General features: G+C 41.3%; 1 protein-coding gene across 6 annotated transcripts in view; it reads left to right on the forward strand.

Moving 5' to 3' along the window:
- Positions 1 to 22,572, forward strand: part of RUNX2 (RUNX family transcription factor 2) — a 287,798-nt gene that overhangs the window by 177,196 nt on the left and 88,030 nt on the right. For 5 of the 6 annotated variants that reach the window (XM_044419216.1, XM_044419212.1, XM_044419215.1 and 2 more), the window contains one exon: positions 13,850 to 14,011. The exons of the other annotated variant lie outside the window; for it this stretch is intronic. In XM_044419216.1, coding sequence (XP_044275151.1) covers positions 13,850 to 14,011 — 162 coding nt within the window. The remainder of the gene's footprint in view (positions 1 to 13,849; positions 14,012 to 22,572) is intronic. 6 annotated transcript variants of the gene reach the window in all.

Consider the following 22,572-nt stretch of genomic DNA (forward strand, 5'->3'; position numbering starts at 1 on the left):
AGCATTGGGCATCATGTGGCTCTTCAGATGTTTTGACCTATGACTAGCATAGCAAATCGTTAGGGATGACAGGAGTTGTAGCCTGGCACTTCTGGAGAGCTATGAGTTGCCCACCCTGCACTGGAACATCAGAAGATAAGAAGAGCAGACAATGGGTCCATCTTGTCTGCCATTCTTTCCACACCACCTGCCTATGGGAATCCTGCAGGCTGGACATGAATGCAACAACACCCTCCTGCCAAGTTCCCCAGCTGTTGGTGTACATAGTTATACTGCCATGCCTCTGAAGTAGCATGTAGTCATCAAGACTGATAGCCATTGACAGCCTTGTTCTTCATGGATTTGTCCAGTGCACTCTTAAATCCATGCAAACCGATGGCCATCACTGCATCTCATGGAAGTACATTTCATAGTTCAGCCGTGTGCTGTGTGAAGAAATAGCTCCTTTTAGCTTTCCTGAGTCTCCCACCAATCAGCATTGTGGGTTCTAGTATTATGAGAGAAGTGAGAAGAGCATTTTCCTGTGCACTTTCTCCATGCCTTGCATAATTTTGTACACCTCTGTCATGTTGTTCCTTACTTGCCTTTTTTTACCAAGCTAAAGAATCCGAGATGTTGTAAGCTTTCCTCTTAAGGAAGTTGCTTCAGCTCTTTGATCGTTTTAGTTCCCTTTCTGCACTTTTTCCCAACTCAATTGTGCATCAAACAGAATTGTACCCATTGAATGTGATCACCCCATGGATTTTTATATGGCATGTGATCGTAAGGAGTATGAACTTGGCAGTGTTGTTTTCTGCTCATTTGCTATTATGTCTATCATGGAGTCTGCTGCCTTCACAGCTGATGGACATGGGATTGATACTTTTATTGAGGCATCTGCTACAATCCTAAAATCTCCTCTTGGTCAGTCACTGCTGGCTCAGATTGCATCAGCTTATACCAGAAGTTCGGGGGGGGGGGGTTGTCCCAAAGTGCATCACTTTACAGTTACTTACATTGAATCTCATTTTCCATTTTGATCCCCACTCTCCCAGTTTGAAGAGAATCTTTGGAAACTCATCACAGCCAAAATAATTTGTGTGATCAGAAATCTTGACCACTTTTCTGCCCACTGTGCATTCCAGAGCATTGTGGAACAATGGAGACGTATTAGTCCTACTAGAGATGCCTTTGAGGCTCCACTGATTACATTCCTCCATTACGTGAATTTACCACTTCTTCCTACTTTCTGCTTTCTATTCTTAAACCAGTTACAAATCCATGGAAGAACCTTCCCTCTGGCTACTATGACTGCTCAGGAGTCTGACAGGAGACTCTGCCAAAAACCTTTTGGAAGCCAAAATGGACTGTCTAGCAGATACCCCTGTTCTCATGCCCACTGAAAAATTCTTATGCAAATGAATTATCTGGGAATTTCTCATTCAGATTTTTACGCAAAATCCGTATCACCATACACATTCAGTTCTAGTATGTTGGGGGCAAAAAGAGACTTACCAAGAATCACACAACTGATAGTTGCAAATGAGTAAATAGCAGCTCTGAGGAGGCCAGATCTGGATCAGGGTCAGGCTGGGCAAAGGGTTGAATCCTCTTCTATGGCCCTGATCTGGACCAGGTCCCCACAGTTCCCATTAACCAAATAGCAGGTGTCTAGTACTGTGCTGTGCTGGGACACACAGATCTGGGCAAGCCTCGGGGAGGGGAATTAAGAGACAGAAGCATGTTTTCAAATGCTGCAGTATCTCTGCAGAGGTGCAAGAAAGCTCCGAGGTGCTCTCTCTTAAAAAAAATACAGCACAGTCTTGGCTAACAAATGTGTGGAGGTCTGTCACTACAGTTGTCAATTTTAAGGTTAGGGGTGTACAATTTTCTTTCATTACTCTGTTCACAGTCTATGAAAATAATGATATTTTGATATTCCCTCTGCATGAATACAGCCCATCAGGGAAGCTTAGCAAACACCCAGCTCTAACCTCTCAACTTGGTTCACTGCTGGTGTTTTTAATGCTGTTTTTTATGCTAACTTTAAAAAAAAAAAACTGTTTATATGCATATGCTTCCACGGGAGGTGGTTGAGGCCCCATCAGTGAGGGTGTTCAAGAATAGGCTAGACATGCACATGGGAGGCATGTTGTGAATGGAGTCGGGGGTCAGAAACCACTTCTGACTCGCTCTGTTTCCATGTTTCTATATTTCTGCTTGTTTCAAGTGGGGCTTATTCAGGTCTATCTGATATTTGAGAGAGCTTTTATAGAAGAAGCAAAACTCAATTTCACTTTTGGTTACTGGGGAAGGGTATTTACAAAGCGTGGTGTGTCTGTGTCCTTCTCCTTATAGAAGTTTATCCACAGCTCCAGGCTGCACTACATGCTGACATTGCATTATTCCCAGGGGCCTTCCTGTGAGAAAAAAGTGGCTGCCCCCAGGGGCACTATCAGCCAGTTTCTCAAAGCATTTTGGACTGGTGTATTAGGTTGTGTAAAGTTTCAAAGTGGGAGGCAAGCCTCCTTGATTTCAGGAACCTCTTTGTGACTATGTTTGTGCACATGCGCACACACAGCCTTCTTGAAAACACTGAATCAGGCCAGGGGCAAGAATTCTCAGTCTGGATTCCCAGATCTTGTGTAAGCTGCTTTGGGCATTTGATTGAAGAACAGAGTGGAAATCCTCCAAATAAATACATTTGTAAAGGGCAACAGCCTCTGCCCCAGCTGCTCGTGGCCCTAATGTCTGAAAGCTGGGGAATGTTTGTTATCCCCTCTGCTTGTGTCCTAGATTACAACCAGTTTACCTTGTACTAGAACCCTGGGATTTCCTTTTAGAGATAGTTAAAATCCTTTCAGTACATGCACCTGATGATTTTGGAAGAAGTGAATGTGTGGTAGTTGAGGTTTCCTGCATAGGAGGCACCTACCTGGGTGTCTCGTTAAGACTTCACCCATGAATGCAGTGAAGTTAAGCCACACAGTACAGAGCAGGGCCCCTGTGGATGACTTATCCCTGTGCAAGGATAACAGCAATGAGGCCTGATATTAATCATCAGAATAGTTTTCTAGAGGCACTTCTTTGCCTGTTGGGATCTAATAGTTCTTGCAACCTGTTTACTTGCTTTGACCCATCTGCCAGGGTTGAATGAATCTGTAGGCTGATGGGCAGGTGAGCGATTTTTCTTCTTGCTGCCACTTCTGCATACGCTCTCCCCTCTCCACATGACAGCCGCTGTGCTGCACTAAGCATTCCTCTGGGCAGAGGCAGGCTGCTCTGATGAGCCTGCTCTGGGCTTTCTCGCATGTCTGTTGCCTTTAACCATTGGGAAAGCATGCTGTGCTTGTCAGAACTCATGATGATTTGTGTGTCAGCTTGGGGCTTCTGGCCCACAGAGACCCAAACACAACTGCTTCGTCGTCTGGCAAGTCCCACAGGCCTTGCTGCCAGAAATAACCACACTCTATTTGCCTTGCATGACAGAAGGACTGGAAAAGCCACCAGAAGAATTTCTCAGGAACCATCACCTGTGCAAAACAGGCATTCAGCATGCAACCAAAGTGCAGTACCTACCAATTCAGTTTACAGTGGGAAATTCTAAAACTCTTTTACAGTGTTATTTTTTAATTTACTTGACATACATTCAGAGATATGCAGGACTTGATTCCACTAGTCTCTGTTTAAATCATTAATAGAAATTATTTGGTGTCGTTGCTAAGAAGCTTATCTGGGCCTTGCTGCGCAGGTAATAATAGTTGTACCCCATCTGCATTTTCACCTTAGTACAACATTCCCACAAACACAGTCTAGTAGCATATTTTGTGCCATGTAATGGTTTGTCAGATGGAGTAAAAGCTTTGTTTGCTATCCACTCATATTAAAATATTTGGATAGATTTTACTTAAGATTGAAATAGAATGAGTCTACCTTGCTGCTCTTAAAGGTTTATTTCTAAATAGAGTAGAGATGAGCATGGCAGTTGTAAGAATTTTATTTTTATTATATTTATATCCCACCTTTTTCCTTTCAAGGAGCACAAGGTGGCTTATGTAATTCTTCTCCTTTCACTTGTACCCTCACAACAACAACCCTGTGAGGTATGTTGGGCTGAGAGTCTGTGTCTGGTTCAAAGTCACGCAGTGAGCTCCATGGCTGAGAGGGGGCTACTAGCTGGATCTCCTGAATCCCAGTCCTGGTGAATGTTCTCTAATAAGAGCTTGAGCTATATCAAGGAGTACCTTTGCTTCTGCCATAAACCCACCAACAGCTGAGTCTTTGGCTTCCTGAAGTAGTCTGGGAGCATAGGATAGGTTGGAGTCCCAGCTCCAGCCTCAGAAAATGCACTCTCACAGCCAGCACAGTTCTTTCTATGCTGGGTGGACTTTGAAGGTCTGTGATCTTCCCATGTGAAGGGTTGAGGGCGAGCACACTAGATAGTGCCCTCCATGCACTTAGGCAAATAACTCCCTCCTGTCAGCCTGAGCAACCCACCTGCTGCATGAAGGTAATTTGTTTTAGTTATTTATGTAACATTTGCATACCACTCCATAGCTAGACAGATTCCAGAGTGATGAATGATAAAAAGATAAAACAGATAGAACAATAAAAACAGTGCAATAAAAAAGAACAACATTAAAACTGTGGCTGCTTAGCAGTGAAGCTGCCTGAAGCAAAGATTACTTGATGAGGCTCTGAAAATAGCACCATATTGACATCCACAGTAATGCTGGCTGATGTGAGCCTGTTTCTCCCCTCTCCTTTTCCAACAGATCAAGAAGAAAGGCTTTGAAAATATGGTTTTCCATTGAGCTAGGCTGCCTTTGTGAGTAATAATAAGTTCTTAACAAGTAGCATCTATCCCAATAATGATCCCTCTGATTGGTGGAGTTAGCTGTTGCCCAATGTCAGGAGTTGATTCTCAATGGAATGCCCCTCCTTCCTTCTCCTCCAAAAGGGACTAGCTCTGCCCTCAGGGAGGTCTGTGCTGCTTGTGGGCCAGACAACAAGAACGCTGGATGTTACTTAATTAATTGATCTACTCATTTGACTTTGACAACGAACCCCTGAGCTGATAAACTCATGCCCCTCCCTTGACTCTTCTTGTTCTACAGTGTCCCCCCCCCCCCCCCGCCACCACCACATGGTTAACCTTGCTCATTAACCTTGCATTTCAGAAATTCATTCCATCCCGCCTCCTCTTCTGCTAGCTCAGCTTCAGAATCTGAGCTTTCTAGTTTGGAATGCTGCATTTTGAGAGAAAAAAGCCCAGCCACTACATAGTTTCACTTTACATCGGAGTTGTAAGGATTCCAACTTGATAATGAATGTGATAAACTTTGAGCATATGGGAGTGCTATACAAACTGTTGTTGTTGTTGATGATGGTGATCAGTGGAGGAGTAATAACTACAAAAATAGGTATAACAGTTAAATTCAACAATAGGAAAATGGATTGAGGAAAAGAAGTGTTTTGTGCAAAATCTAGCACAAATTTCATAAGTATTGAAGTGAACACAGATCTGGCACATATTGTTACTTGAAATTCTAGTGCCTGGAAGTAGTCCATGGAATACTGAAGAAGCCCCCACTCTATTTTAATCCTAGGTAAAAATGGTCAAACCTCCTATCTGTAAAGAATCAGAGACTCAACTGATCACTCATCCTACTATGCATTTGCCTTCTTACTCATGGGTATATGCAGGTGTTTGCTTATTTTTTATTACATTTCATACTGCCGAAGAGATGAAGCTCTCTGGACAATTACAACAATTGTCAAGACCGACTGTTTGCCAAAATAGTGAAAAGAGCTGTGAACTGGCGCAGTCGCAGTGGCCGGGAGACAGTCTGACTTCACATTTAACAGTTGCACTTAGTCATACTGTAAACACAGGGATGACCTTTGGCTTGGTGTAGGTCAACTTTAATGGGAAGTGTTTTGTCTACCATTGTCATCCCCTCCCCTCCGTTCACATCCACTCTTCATGAAAAATCTTGCACCTGCTTTTTTTTTTTTTTTTTTTTTTGAGGTGGGATTCATTTTAAGTCAGAATTTTGCAAAGGTGTGTGCACAGATAGCATGGCAAATTATCTTAGTGAACAGACATAGAATCGTAGACCAGAAGTGACCTCAAAGACCATCTAGTCTCACCCATCTACCAGTGCAGGATACGTGCTACCACAGCATCTCTGATAGGTGGGATGTCCAGCCACTGCTTGCAAACAACATGTATAACTTAATTTCTGAGAGGAGACATGCTGGGTTCAAAATCAAGCCCCTTGCTCTGAAAATTGTTCTGAAAAAATCTGCTAAAACTGACAGTACTTTAGCTGTGTCTTTTTTCCATTTTTTATTCTTGCATAGGTAAGAGGGGGAGGTAGAACCACTTTTACTATAGAATCACCCCCATGCATCAATTCTAGAATAAAAATGAATAAACAATATAGCTGTATAGAACACTTAAAATAAAGTCTGTTTTTGGCCCCAGTTCGATGTGTGGGTGTTGTTAGATTGGGGCTATTTGTGGATAATAACCCATTGCATGCACCTGCACATACATGTGCATGCACACATGCACACACACACAAAAGTTCTCTTTTTGCATTCTTACTCCACATGTTCCATAGCTGCACCCTGTCTCTGAAGTCAGACTCTGGACAGAGACTTGCATCAAAGTAAGCCTTGGGGATCCTTTGGAAAAAACCACAGCAGCTGCTCTTTCTTGAGCACTGCAGGTGAGAGCTTAGATGCATGCATACTTAGGGACCTCACAGAACCAAAACGAGAGGCTGAAATGCTTCAGTTAATAAATACAGTTCATTAAGTTACACACTGAAGATTAATACAATGTATGGATTAATCAGGACAGCCACCTCGGGAGGCTGCTGTTTAGTAATGTTATACATGTTCTACATAAAGGATGGCATATAAAAGTTTTTAATAATAATAATAATGCTAAACAGTTTTGTGTGTGAACATTGTCTGTGCACTGCTCCTGACTGGGGCAATGTGCCATCATTACATCTTCTGTGCTTCTGTTATTCTTAGAGTCTCACATGTATTAGGAAAGTAATAATTTTCAACAGGTCAGTGGATTGTCTACTGAAACAGAAGGCATTTGATGGTGTTAAAAACATATATACTTCCATCTGCTCAAACTCTAGTACATTTTTTCTGTTTAACCACAACTTAGGCAGCAGCATTTCCCTACATTATCGATGACTGCACTTAGTTCAGCCCTGAGTTATATTCAGCAGCAGCTTTTCTAATTTGAATGGTCTTCCAGACCTTCCAGCAGTACATTTCACAGAACCTGAGAGCTGGAAGGGGCCATTTAGAGCATTGCTCAGTGCAGAATACAGTTTAAAGCATCTCTGGCAGATGTTGTGCAGTCTCTGCTTGACTGTCTCGAGTGAGGGAGCATCCACCACTTCCCCAGGCAGCTGGTTCCACTGTCTGGCTGCTCTGCCTGTTGAGAAGTGTTTCCTGATATTGAACAGGTACCTGTCTTCCTGTAACTTAAGCATATTGTTTTGTGCCTTACTGCCTTGAATGACAGAGAACATGCTGTGAACCTCTTCCATGTGACAATCCTGTAGGCCTGTTACATGCCCCTGTAGCCATCTCAAGGCTGAACATACCTGTCTCTTTACTCTTTTCTTGTAGGACTTAGTTTCTAGTGTCCCAGTTGCCTTTGTAGCCATTCTCCAAACTTATTTTCATCTCTCTGAGTTCTTCTAGTGTGAGGCCTAGCACAGAGTAGAGTGGATCTGTTAGTTCCCATGACTTTGAAACTATACTTCTGTTGATGTAACCTAAAATTTGTCATTTGTATTTTTATTTTATGTTTCATTGTGCATTTATTTTTTTACAGTCACATCACACTGTGACTCATATTCAGCTTGTAACTGACTGCAACTCCAGGATCCTTTTCAAATGTATTGTTTCCCAGCCAGGTATCCTTTATGTGAATTTGATTTCTTTTTTGTAAAAGAATTGCTCTATTAAATATATTTTCTGCCCAGTTTTCTAACATACCAAGATCATTTTTTCCTGGGCTCCTCACAGAAAAAGGGTGGAATATAAATTTAACATTTAAAAGGTTTCGTCTAAAGTATTAGCTATACCATCCAATTTTGTGTCATCTGCAAATGTGGTAAGTACTCCCCCGCCCCTCCATTTCTTCCACCATTCATTAGTAAAAATGTTGAGGACTTTAGTGCCCAGGACCAAGCCTTGTGGTACTTCACTCTATACTTCCAAGTTTGATGAGGAACAGTTGATGAGCACACTTTGATTAAATGTCTGTAGCCAGTTGTGGATCCATGCAGTAATAGTGCCATCCAACTCACAACTGATTTGCTAATCAGAATATCATGGGCACTTTTGTCACATCCCTTGCTGAAATCAAGATGATATGATGTCCACAGCATTTCAAGGATCTACTTAGGATGTTACCTGATTGGAAAATAAAATAAGGTTAGCTTGGCAGGGCTTGTTCTTGACAAATCCATTCTGGTTCTTGATAAATCCATGATGGGAGTTAATCATCACTACATTAGTATCAAGATGCCAATGGACTGAGTGCTTTGAAATCTGCATTTTTGTTAAATTTTGTTTGTACAAATCTCAATAAGGGATTTTTAAAAGGGATTTAAAAAAAATCTCTGTCCTGATTCATTATCTCCATTTAAACATTCTCCATTCTCTTTGTCATTCCAGCCATGATTTTATTTGGCTAACTGGTTAGGTTTTGCAATTTTATTTTGTGTTTATTTTGTGTTAATCAGTGGCCTGTTATGCTTAGGAGTAATTCATTTTGCAAAGAAACAAAGCTGGCCATTTCTTTTCTGTAATTTCAGGGCAGGGCAGTTTCCCCAAGCTGGAACTCTCTGGACACTTTGGACTAGAATGGCACATAGTCAAGATTTGTAGTTCAACACTTCCAGGGGGCCCTATTCTAGGAAGAGCTGCTATCATATCTATAAACTGAAACATTTAGAATATCCCCAGTTATTTTCAGAGAGAGATGCAGTTTGTTCCAGATCTCCAGGCAGTCTGAGGCCACACTCCCAGGACAGGTGGCAGCATCACTCTCCACTGCTCCTTTAAAGGAAGGAGAGTAATGAGAAAGGTAGGGGGTGTGGGGGGTGGGAAGCTGGGCCAGGAGGGCAGCCCGGCTGGCAGGACACAGTGGACAATGGTTGTTGGGGAAGCTGGGAGAGTGTAGGGCAGCAGAGCAGGAAGAAAGCCAGGCCAGGGCCCCTGCAACCTGGCATTCTCATTTTTTCTAAGATCCTTTTGTATATTTAAGCATATATTTGTACTTGAGGTTCTCTTGTATGCTAACAAAATCAAGCCCTTTCAGCCCGCCTCATAGGCTCTACTACCTGGATATGTGTGCTCTGTATTAGTCCAGGGCTCTACGGTAATGCTAACTTGATGCAGTGAAGGTGCAAACTGGGTTCCAATCCAGTGGCCCAAGTTATGAGCACTGTGTACAAAGTGAAGCTTCATCTTCTTACCCCATCCCAAACTGAAATAGAATTTGGGAGCTCTTAAAGTTTGCCTCTTCATTGAAGTAAGCTTTACAAGTTAGTAATGGCTGCATCAGTAATTGTAGCATCACTGGAATCTTTTAGATAATTCCTTTTTACAGTGGAATATAGGTTCTTGGTTATCCTTCACTTGGTTTGAAGTAGTAATAAACTCAGTTTGGACTAAAGAACCATGTGAATCCCCAAATGCTCTTTCAGTATCTCTCAAAGTGCCTGATCCTGCCTAATCGTGGAAATCAAGCAGGATCAGGTCTGGTTAGACTGGATGGGAGACTTGGGTCCTGCATTGGGCAGGGGGTTGAAGCCTTCTAGGCCTTTTCTAAATGTGTGATTCACCTTCTCCAAATAGTGAATTATATTACTGATGTGCTGTAGAGGAAATACTGTATGCTTCTATCATATCAGTAGTCAACCAGCACTGCAAATTTGTAGAGCCCTGCAAATACAGCAAATATAAGAAATAAAATAAATACAAATGCTATCCCTTTGAGTCATGCTTATAGGTTCCTAAAGGGGAACCTTCAGGTGGGGAGTGAAGGACCCCTCCCCCACATGAAAGGGTTCCCCTTTATTTATCTAATATAGTTACTTGCTTTATGGAAGTAGCATCTCTTCATATTTGAACAGAGGGTGGGGCAGGGGGAGGCTGAAACTTACTTTGTATGAAAGAAAAGAAAGTGGATTTGCTAATAATCAGATGAAGATGTGGTATTTCTTCAGCCAGTTAGTTATTTGGTTTATGTCTGCAAATCAGAAACTCCCTTAAGATATAGCTTGAATAAAAGGTGGAATTGATCTGCTGCTTTGCAAACAGCAGAAAGGCTCTGGAACAATACAAATATTACTGCAGTGGCAGCAAGTTGTATAATTATTGCAAAGTAAGTTCTCTTACACAGGATGTGTTTTTTAACCAGTACAGGGGTAACAAATGTTGATCAGGAGTTTCTGTTTTCATTACCAGATTACTTGAAAACTAAAAGAGTTTGCAAACCTCACAGTACAGACATAGTATTGTCTTAGCAAATGAAACTCAGCCAAATAGCTACCTTCATAGGAAACAAAAGATGGGAATGATTCAAAATAGGGGGCTAAATGGGCATATGGGGCGGGGGTTAGGTGTGGATTAGTTACTTGAATCCAAGTAGCTATATGTTGTTATGCTGACCTGTTGTTACAGTGATGCTATCCAGATGTGCCTTTTCCCACACAAATACTAAAGGGATCCCTGGCATGTTTCTGCTTAGACTGCAGTTGGCTCACTAAGGGCTGAACCTCTGTGGTGGAGTGGATGCTTTCATGTGCCAAAGGGTCCTGGCTTCAGTCCATGCATTCTCCAGGTAGGACTGGGGAAATCTCCTGCCTGACACTCTGGAGAACTGCAGCCAGCCAGTCCTGAGCTGGGACCAATCTATTCTAGTGCCTTTCCTGGTGATGGGAGGGTTTGCAGCATGACACCTTAGGCCTTTGGCTTAACAAGCCATGCACAGTGGCTTCTTTGCTGTAAGTGCTGCAGTGTGCCTCGATGAAAATCAGGCGCATTGTGTCTCCAAAGCCACCTCTCTCACCCCTACCACCTTGCTCCTTCTGCTGCTATCTGAGAGGAACCCATGGGAGAGTGACGATGCCCCCTACTGCCCACTGTGGTCATGAGCCATTTTTGCTTCACTGTGTCTTGCCCCCATCCCTTTTTAGCATGAAATCCTGAGACCATGAAAACATGCCATCAGCTCCTCCTTTGCTATTCCAATGGGGGCATCCAGGAGGGAGAAGTACTTAACTGGAGGCTTTGCAAGGCATTGGAGAGGTTTGGGAACAGTTTTATCGGGCAACCCCCCTCCCATCCTATCTTACCCTAGAGTACCCCTGTTTTTACTTCTGCCTGACCAATTTGTGTGAACAGGGAATTTAGGAGCAGGGGAAGGTGGGTGTTGGCAGAAAGAGGACAACTGAAAAAAATTGAAAAGTAGAAGGACCATGGGAAGCACCTCCAAAGTACTACTGGGGGTCCTTGGAAAGGCATCTTTGTATGTCCCCATTGGGACCCCTCCTTTTTAAATGAAGTTGTAGAAGATCAGAAGGACTTGTGATAGCAGTGGAATGGGGGGCAGCTTTTGGCAGCTACCCCCAAGTGCCACTGTGACTGGCAATGCCAGTTGCCCACTAATCACTTAGCTAAACCTGCTAGCCTTTTAGCCACGCTGGCTCAAGTGGTGCTACATTTTTTGCTTAACCACGGCTGGTTGTGTCATTTGTTCAGGTTTAGATGACACAACAAGCCAAAGAGGGTCAAGCAAACCATACAAGTGATGGCTTGTTGGGTTGGGTTATAAGTCTCCTGGGAGTCATGCCAGATTCAGATGACATACTTCCTCACTGTGGCTTCGTAACTACCATAGCTTCATAGCCACTGTGGCTTAGCATATCTTGCAAGCCCAGCCAATATAAAAAGTGAAATGAAATGAAATGGGAAACTGGAACTATAGCATGCCCTCCCAACAATTGTAGCACATTATTGCATTGTAAAAGATAAAATGCATACAAGTGTTTCACATGGGCAGTGCTAGATGCAGGAAGGTTGTCTGGCTCAGGCCACAGGACTTCCCCCCAGGACAAATATGCATATGCTAATTTACATGTGCTTTAAAGTGTATGTGCATGCATGCATGTGCATGTATGTGCGTGTAAAAGAGGTGTTCAGACGGGGGGAGGAGGGCATTTGATTTGAGAAAAGGAAAAAATCTCAGACAGAAAGATTGGGGGGGGGGCAGCAGGAGGTGAATCACATGTGGGCAAAAAGCCAGCTGAGCTGGGCATGGGGATGAAATGCAATAGAGAGCAACAGAGTCCCTGTACCTTGATTTAAACAGGTGTCCAGGAATGGTCTTCCAGAGCCAAGGGGCCCAGAATGGAAGATTCAGTGTTTCAGCCCTAGCACGCTAACCCCATCACACGCCTCTGGTGTTCAGCTCTCCCACAATTACGATGCCATGTATGTGTGCATAGCAGTTGCATTACCAACATGGCTGCCCCTTTGCTTCTACGGGTATGGAATGGGCTTCCACGGGAGGTCGTTGAGGCCCCATTGGTGAGGAAGTTCAAAGACAGGCTGAACATGCACATGGTGGGCATGTTGTGAGCGGAGCCGGCTGGAGCCAGGGGTCAGACTAGATGGGCTGGGAGGTCCCTTCTGACTTGCTCTGTTTCTATGTGCTGTACTGATTACTGTGTGCCCCTTGCACAGCAACTCCATTTTGAAAAGATACTGGACCAGCAGCACCTGCCAGATGAAATGAGCTCTAGTGTAGAATCTAACCAAGATGGACCAATAGGCACAGTATAAGAGGACCTTCTTAAATTTTGCAGAACCTTTCATTTTATGTTAAAACTGGATTAGAGCAGAAACGGATAAAATGTTCATGTTTCATCCTGCCTCTGAAGTCAGGTTCAGATCCAGCTTGTTTCAAAAAAGGAAGCTGGGTTTCCAAGAGGTATCTTCAGCACATTGTTTTGATATTTTCCTTAGAGGGTTGTCTCAAAGATGAGAGGGAAGTCCCACTCTCTGCTCACACCCACCAACCATCTCCAGCCCTGCTTCTTCAAATGTGTACATTCCTCTGAATAGAAAGAGTTTGTTCTTTCAGATGAAAACAATTAGCAGGCCTGCAACATCCATGATGGGACTTGCAATAATAAGATATATCTGAAGAGTCAAGAATTTCCAGCAGTTTTGAAACAAAAGGAACCCTAACTGAGTTACCTGCTCTCGTTGCTGATTTACCCCTGCTCTGTTCCTTCAGTTTTTCATTACCCTGAAGACTTCTAAATCAGCTTTCTCTATTTACATGTATTTTACATCCACTCCCTTTATATCCTTTCTTACTGGAGATTTAAACCTAGGTTAAATTACCATCCCTATGAGGTTCCCCCTTTTCCTGCCATCAAGGCCAGATGTAGAAGCTAATGCTCCTATTGGGATGCATTTGATTGTGCATTCAGTTCATATGTCTTAAGACTGAAATCAAATGTAGCTGCTCTTAGAGTAAGTCTCACTGAGCTCAGTTGGAACTGCTTTCCGAGTAAATATGTATAGCATTGTGCTATTAGTTTCATCTCTTGAGAATCTGACTAATTTTGGTAGCTGCAAGCAGCATGAGATACGCCATGAAGAAAAAGAGCCAAGTGTTTGGAGTTCTTACTTCTTACCCATTCCCATTTTCTACAAAATGGTACTTAGGCCCTTTCACTCCATTGGCTGTTCCTTTCTGTAAGTCTTTCATTTTAAATTATTTTCTCCTTTGTTTTGTTTTTAGACCCCAGACAAGCACAGTCATCCCCTCCATGGTCCTATGACCAGTCTTACCCATCATACTTGAGCCAGATGACTTCACCATCCATTCATTCCACAACTCCCCTGTCCTCCACACGAGGCACGGGTCTTCCTGCCATCACCGATGTGCCCAGGCGGCTCTCAGGTAAAGACTGTGTTTGGATTAAACTAGTTACCTTAGTTAGGAAAGGGAGACCAGGACTGTTCAGGCAAAATCCCTCATCCTCAGGTTAGCAAAAACAGCTGGGGGTGCTTGGTGAGCTACACCTTCCCATCTGATTTTGGCCTTGTACCTTGAATATTGCTTGGAAGTCACAGTATCTTATGGCTTCAGTCTGCTCTGCTTCACACTATTTTCTGAAGGGATGCTTTGCTCTGTCGATTTTATGTAAAGAGTTACACATTTTCTGTCTGTTTGCCTCCTAACACCTTATTTGAGCTTTCATAAATTGGCATACCCATTACTGTAAGTGGTCTTTATAGAACTGGCCTTCATCCCCCTGATGATAATAATTTAAGAATGCCTCTTTACTTAGGTACTGTATACTAAGTACTCCTGTCAAGATCAAATCAGTCTGGGAATTGATTTGACTATTTACTCAGTGGACTGATATAAAGAAATTGTAGAAATGTACACTAAATAATACTGACACTAGTATCAGTCATATTAAAGTAATGCATATGCCTTTATGCATACAAGTGACCCATTTCTAGGTAAAGTAATTGTAACATGGCATAAAATTATCATCTTCTGTATTTACTATATAAAAACTAATTGATGGTGCTGACCCCACTGAAGCTTCGCAGGGAAAGTTGTGGGTACTACCTGCCTGAAGTGTGGGCAACAGAAGCAATGCCTTATGGTTAGTTGTTCAAGTATGAAGGGCTCAGGCCTGTCAAGTCTTCTTGCCCTCCACATCAGCTTTTCTAGGCCTGAGCTATTGTCTCAAGCGCTCTCCTCTCATTCACCTGTTTGCCTCCTGGCCAGCTAAATGTCTAATCTTGGGGTTTTTTTCCTTTTCTAAAAAGCTAAGACATATAATTATATAAATATTATTTCCGTGCATCTCTGACAGACTGAACCACAGCCAAAAGGCATATAGGATTTCATTAGTGCCATTTCTTTTATTTCAGAGATGGGATTTTTTAATTTTTCCAAAGAAAGGACAGCAAATATCCTTCTGGGGTCAGCTGTTCAGTATGTTTTTGTACCATTGAGTAGATTTGAATTCATAGCTTCTAGAAACGCCAGCCAGCCATCTCCTGTCCTCTAACTGTGAAACATGTTTCTGCTTGAACTGGACCCCACATAATTGGTTTTGCTTTAGCCCATCTTCACTTGCTGCAGGTCTCCTGATAGCCTGCATAGCTTAGGGTTGTCAAATCAGCTACGGTTGCAGCTTTGCCTCTGGCAGTACCTGCGGGGGAATTGGCAAAGCTGGGACTGCTGCAGCTGTGGAGGTCTCTTGCCGTGCAGTGCGCTCTTGTCCATATGCATTCAGACATGAGTACCTAACATGTGGAAGAGCCAAAGTGCTCTGAAGTCCTACCATCAGAGTGAAATGAGCAAGTGAACTGCCTGCACTGCCACTTTGCTTTTGATTCCTCTGCTGGCCTCTTCTTCATATCTTTTTCCAAAGAAAATGATTATGTAGCTATGGAAGTAGGACTTCTGAGCTGTGTGGAGCACCATTGCACATTGCACCAAAGTGCATGAGCAAAATGCAGTCAGGATGGACATTTTTAATAGGGAGTTTAGAATATATATTTACAAAAATAATATACTTTGTGATGTTTGAAAAAGAAATGAACACAGTATTTTACCCTGTTATTCAAGAGAGATAGAGAATGCAACAATTAAGGAGCAGGGTTCACTAAATAAATAAATAAATAAATAAATCTGGCTGTGTAGGCAAGTATTTTAATTTCAAGTTTAAACCTCTAGCAAGTATTTTGCTTTGGTGACAGTCTCTAAAACATGATTTTCTATAGCCATTCTGAATGAACCAATGGATTTCAATGGCCATTCCATGTCCTTTTTAGTACATCCCCATCATTAGTTTAATTCAAGTTGAGTGTCATCTTTGGCATGAATGAATAAATATCAACAGAGAATCTCTTTCTGGATTAGAAACTTTCATTACAGTCATTGTTCAAAGGCTTTAAAGTATGATTGCCTTCCTGCTTTAGGAATATTGGCCATGATATTCAGATGTGTTTTTCTAGGATTTAGGTTTTCAATTCCAGATTCAGGCCACAATCTGATCTTTTAAAAATATTGTGCATTTCTAATTTATTTAATATCTATAAGAAAGGATGAAAGCAGGAAAACTTGTGACAGGAAAAGTGAAGGGACCTTGTACACTCTTGGAATTTGCTGTGTAAAAATTATTAGTTGAAGAAAGGAAAAGAGTGGAACATTCTTAAAAGGAATATATTTGTTGCTGGTACAGGAAATTGTGCAATGCAGTCAATGTGTGAGTGCATAGATATATGTTTTATCTCAGCTTCTTTCTGCAATGTGTTTTATATTTAGGGCACATATCAGGATTTGCATCTGTTTTGAGAACTTGCTGCTAACAGTTAGTAATGATGCCAAAATATACTTGAGTTCCAGCTTGAGACCAAATGATACTGCCTTTTTTTGTTATTCCTAATTTAAGGCCTGATATTAATTAGGAACATTTTCCAAAGCATCATATCCCTTTTCTGAAGTGCTCATTAAAATTATATTAACTTAAACTGGAATAAGGCCTCACAGCCTGAATTGCTTTGGTAATGATTTATTCCTAACTGGCCTGTTTTGCTTTTGTGTAAACAATATGCTAATTCTTAATGAGGACAAAAACATGTCTGACTCCAGACTTTTAAAGGAACAGATCTTACCACTTGAATGTCTGAAACTAAAACCAGTGGGATGTTCAGTATGGGAGGGGCCACAAGATGGGGGTTCTGAGCATTGTAATTAGATTTCAGTTTTGCATCTAGAACTGGTAAGGTGGACAGAACATTTGAGAACAGTCCTATGTAGAATCCAACTCTCTTTTCTCAGCCAGATTTCTTTGCTGAAATGAGATTCAGACTCAGCTTATACCTAACAGGGGCTGCATTTAGATATACGTAAACAAGTTTTACCTCATGTGCTCCCTTATACTCTATTCCTCTGGTGAGGCATTGAAGAAGAGAGGGAACCCTGTAACTTCCAATTTTAGATTAACTGCAGTTTAGCATGTTGTCCAAACCCCAGCATGTGACTAATCTTAATAACGGTCAGTGAAAACAAGTCAGTTTTAAAAACTATGTTTTGAAGACTTGTTTCTGCTAACCATAATCAATATTAACGGATGGGAGGATGGGCATCCAAAATAGCCAAAGACTTTTGTCTTTTTCCTGCAAGCAAACAAGATCTGCATCTATCATGAGCAGGTTTCTTCCTCCCACTTTTCCTTAGATGAGAACATAGAAGCACAATCTTTTCATTGGAGCATATCCAGTTCTGAAATAGTGTAAATAAATGTAGCAGTTTTTTTGAGATGTGAGAGAAACATCTGCCCATGTAAAGAGTTGACTCCTCCTCCTCCTTTCCCTTTCCAAAAAGATTCTGACTCCCACCTTCAGGGTGGCCCCTGCTGCTTGAGGGCTAGAAGACAGGAATGCCAGACACCTTAATTGGTCTGCTCATTTTGCCTGTCATCTCCTGGCCAGCTCAAGGTACTTCTTGCCAATCTGCTCCCCCCCCCCCCAGTTCTTATCCAAGGTGGGGTTATTTCTCACACTTCGTCTCGGAATCTTCACTTAGGTAACCTTAACGCTGCAGAGTCTGGCCAACCCTACCTCTCTGGTTCTTTCTCAGAATCAGATGAACCCAAAGACTGTAATATGTGAAAGCTGGGCCCACTCTCTAAAGCATCTTCTTTGTACCAGTTGTTGAAATATAACATAATAAACATAAGGCATTAGTGATTCGATATGATTTGACTTGCAGTAGGATCCAAGTTTTAAATTTACTTCATTTTTAATGAATCCCATGTTACTAAATAAGCAAATTCACCCCTCAAAACTCTTCTGATGATTTTGATGACACATATTTTAAAAATATTCTCTGAAGAATGTTGGTCAGATATTGCTGTTCCTTTTTGTTCTCGTTTGGACAAAACTTCCATTTTCTGAAGGAAACATTTTTTCTCTCTCTAATAGTTTGTTTGACACTGGTTTTAGCCATGTCAGTGGTTTCTGGGCATATGTGCTACCTTCCTTTTGAAAGATTTAAACATATGCCTAATTATCCTGTTGTAGTCAGTGGAATGGTAAGTATTTTTCTCTTTGCTCCAAATAAGAATAAGAATAAGATGGGAGCTCTCCCTTTTGTATCCTGGATATGGGCTTATTCACAAATCCTGGTTCCATAATTACAGGTTTTAAGCTATAAAGAGAACAAGTGTAGTGTGGTTAAAGGACTGGGGTCCCAGTGATTTCTGGGCATTTGTGCTACCTAGGAGATCCAGGTTATAGTCCTCACTTGGTCATGAAGCTTACTGGGTTACTTTGGGCCAGTCGCATGCTCTTAGCCCAACCTACATCACAGGGTTGTTGTTGTGAGGATAACATAAAGCTAAATATACCACTGTGTGTTCCTCACAAGAGGAAGAATAGCAGGCTATAAATGTGATATAATAATAATTTGCTCCCTTTGTTATTATGGTGTGAGAATTTAGCTTACCCTTTCTTCTTGCCACAGTGCATTTGTGTATTCCAGTGCCCCATCTGCCGAAACGTAAGATAATTCCACTACTGGTGAGAAGTGTACTAACAAATGAAACTGAGATCTTCATAAATTTGGCATCTGGAGTTTTAACATTCACAAAACACCTGTGAAATTTCTCAATATATTTTATTGCTTTATATTAAATTTAGACATCCTCACTTCTCATTCCTTCCCACCAGTCCCATACAGATGTATGCTATATCCCCATCCAAACTTTTTCTTTTAATAGGCTTATTGCTAGGAGCATACATATGCCTGGAGGAAGCACAGAACAGATTAGAAATTCAGTCTCTTTTGCTTTCTCTCCCCTATTTTCACCAACACTGTACAGCCTTCACTGTCCCTAGGTCCTTGTGCTGATATTTTACACCAAGTAGTCAGAACGTTTGTCAACTAATTGCTTAGCAGCTAGCTTGTGTCTTTTTTTCGTTTACTTTTTTTTCAAGTTCCTGTTCTATGTTTTTTTTCCTTACATAGCTTAAGCTTTTAGATTTAAATGCTGTAAAATTCATTCTTTTTTTTTGCTTTCCTTAATGTTTCTGCAGTATTCAAGATGATCAACCATTGTCTTCTCCAATGCTTGGATTCTCTCTTGATCTTTCCATTAGCTCTCTTTGTATTACTGTTAATCATTGTCACTAAGATTTTTCTCTTTTCTTTGGATATTTTTCCATAAGGCCAGCTGATTCACTCCTTGATTTCAATTATGTTTATTCTGGTGTTACTCAAATTCATGATTCTGCTCCAGTGCTGTTTTTCATTCCTTTGCTTCTCATTTTGGAAGTTTTAACACAAAACTTCCAAAAGTGAATTTATGACATTTCCTCCAAAGTCTTTTCCTGGCATGCCAGTTAAGCATACTATAAACAGTACTTCTTGTATTACTTCTTTGAATGTTTGAAGTCATGGTGTGTTATCTTTTGTTGCTTTGTGTGAATACATTTATTCAAATACTTCCATTACTTTTTATAAATATCACAAATATTCAGTTTTGGTTATTTCTTGTCTTGATTATATTAATTTTCTTCTTATAGGTCTTCAACTGTCTTCAAACTTATTTTAATCTTCAATATTGCTGTTTTTGTTTTTGTGCTTCATAGTGCTGAGGCATCATGTGTTACATATCTCATTTCCTGTTTACTTAGTATTTTTCCTTTTGATACTGAGTATAAGCATCTTTTAACATCCTCTATAATCTTAATAAGGAATGCAGGTGGCACATGGTTTAAACCGCTGTGCTGCTGGGCTGGTTGATTGAAAGGTCACCGGTTCAAGTCTGCACAACAGGGTGAGTTCCCATTGCTCCGTCCCAGCTCCTGCCAACCTTGAAGTTTGAAAGCATGTAATGCAAGTAGATAAAAAAGTACCACTTTGGTGGGAAGGTAACAGTGTCCTGGGCACTTTGGTGTTTAGTCATGCCAGCCACAATGACCACGGAGACGGTCTATGGACAAACACTGGCTTCCTTGGCTAGGAAACAGAGATGAGCACCACCTCCTAGAGTCAGACATGACTGGACTTTAATGTCAAGTGGAAACCTTTACCTTATAATCTTCATCATTCCTATTTCTTTGATCTTCCCATGTTCCATTGCAGTTTTTAACCTCTGTTCATGGATAAATTTTCATATTAGACCTCTTGTTTTCTTGGTACAGCCTTAGCTTTGTGGCTTCTCCTTGTTCTGGGAACTTTCTTCCTCTTAATATGTCTTTCTCCTTTTTTAGTTATTAAAATAAACTTTGTAAAACACATGTGTTTTGTACTGTATTTCCTTCTACAAACTCTTAAGATGTTATCATTTGTATTCGGAATCCTTTCTTTTTAAAAATACTTGCTTTTGGATCCTATCACTGCTACCTTGTTCTTACCCATTCTCTTACCTTTGTTTCATTTAGTTTTAAGTCTTTGGGTAAGGAATTGCCTTTTTAAGATAACAGTGTCTAATATTTTTCAGCAATTGAGAAATAAAATATGATGAAAGCACAATGCCAGATTATAAAAGAAGGAATATAGAATCCTAACAATCATAGAATTGACTTTCAGTCTCTGGATTTTAGAAAGACTGTGCATACAACTCTCTTTAATTTAGTCTTTTAAATTATACAATTGTTTTAGCTGGAATCCTGTGCTCAATAGGACTTACTTTTAAGTAGACATTAATGGCTCAGGCTAGAATGCTTTACTCTTTTCAGTGTTCTTATTTTGGGAGTTTTAAATTTTATTGTTTAAATTACTGTGTACTGCTTTGATGGCTTTTTAGCAAATAAGTGGATATAAAGAACATGTCTGGTTTGTTTGTTTGCTTTAAAAAGCTGGGGGGTTGGAATCACAGGCTCTGGTGGACCATGGAACCAGGGAACACTTGCACTTGTCCATTCACCAATTGGGATGCACTTTCCCAGCACTTGGAATCACAGTACAACAGCACCTTTTGCAAGCAGTTGCTGGAATTTGTAGACTGAGCTACGAGAACTGAGTTCCTCCTTGCACACACTTTGTTCTTGTATTCCCACAGAGCTGCTGCAGAGTTAGAATTTGTTATGGGCATCTTGTGTTCAGAAGCCAGAGGTGATAGTCTGCTTTTCATGTTCTAGCAGTGTTTTGCACCTTCAACAAACATGCTACGGGGTAGTGTCAACATGGATGGCTTTGCACTCCCCAAATTACATATGTTCCTAAGGTCCCTACATACATATGTGCATAAGGACCTCTCCACTCTGTCTTCACCACTGTGATTTTTTTACCCCATTGTGAACAGAGAGACAGTGTAGATGTCCTGCACACTGCTTGAATATAATAATATGCAATGCGGCTACAAGGCTGGTTTGTTTTATTTCTGCAGGCCAATGTCTCCTGCCCTTTTGTCTACTGGTTGCCACTGTTATAAATTGTACTCTGCATTTATGTGAGTTATTTTTGGCTACTGACTATTACTTAAAGGGGGTAGCCATATGAATCTGTTTGTAGTGCGCAATAGAACTGCATGCTGTACATCTTGATACGTGAATTGTGTCGTGCTCTTCTAACTATATGCTGATGCACTATGGCAACAGTGCCACAGTGGATCCTATCTAGCATGCTTGGCTAATGGTGGGAAAGGTGTTGACAGGCAGCCCAATGCATGTATTTTGAATGATAGTTCATATTTTCGGTGCAGAAGTTCACAAGGAATTGGGTGAAATCCAATCCAGGAATGTCAGATAGAATTGTGATAAATCTGACACTCTTCTGTCCTTCCTCTATCCATTGTCTACCAATTTTTAACTGTACAACTGTGCACTTGTAATGTACAGAATATACAGTACACAGAATAGGCAGTACATAAGTCTACAGACCTTCTCACAACACAGTGGTTGGCTCAGTATGAGTTTCTGCATTGTTTCGGTGTGTTCATTGTGATACTGTGGCTTTGTGAAATGATATGTCTGTGAATAATGGTTTGACTGTGGATTTCAATGTTGCACAATGAGGATGTGCAAGTGATGCTCCTTCTCCGCTTACGTATTGCTGACGTAATATGCACACAATGTCTACTAATGGTGAGCAATCACTGCTGAAGGGTGAGAGAGCCCTTCAGATGTCCATCATATTTGAACACTTCTACATGGGATTTTGTTTCATAATTACAGTAATTAGTATGTGTTCAGAGTAATAATAACCATCACAAAATGCTGCTGGATTTGAAGGAGAGAAGTTCTTCTTCTTGCACATGGTGATGGCGCAGGCACCTGTACACACGCAGTCACTTTCTGCAGAACACCTCCAAGAGCATTGGAAGTGGTGGCCAGGGGAGGACTGCCATCTTGAGGGAGGGTGTCTGGATGCGGAGTATCAGCTAAACAACAGCTGCACTTCTGTTGTTCTAATGGGTAGGAGAATTGTGTGGAACCATGCGATTGGCAATGCTTTCACCTCCACCATCCCAAAATTGGAAACACTTT

The sequence above is a fragment of the Varanus komodoensis genome, unplaced genomic scaffold (assembly GCF_004798865.1).
Source record: "Varanus komodoensis strain SLA01 unplaced genomic scaffold, ASM479886v1 scaffold100, whole genome shotgun sequence".
NCBI lineage: Eukaryota > Metazoa > Chordata > Lepidosauria > Squamata > Varanidae > Varanus > Varanus komodoensis.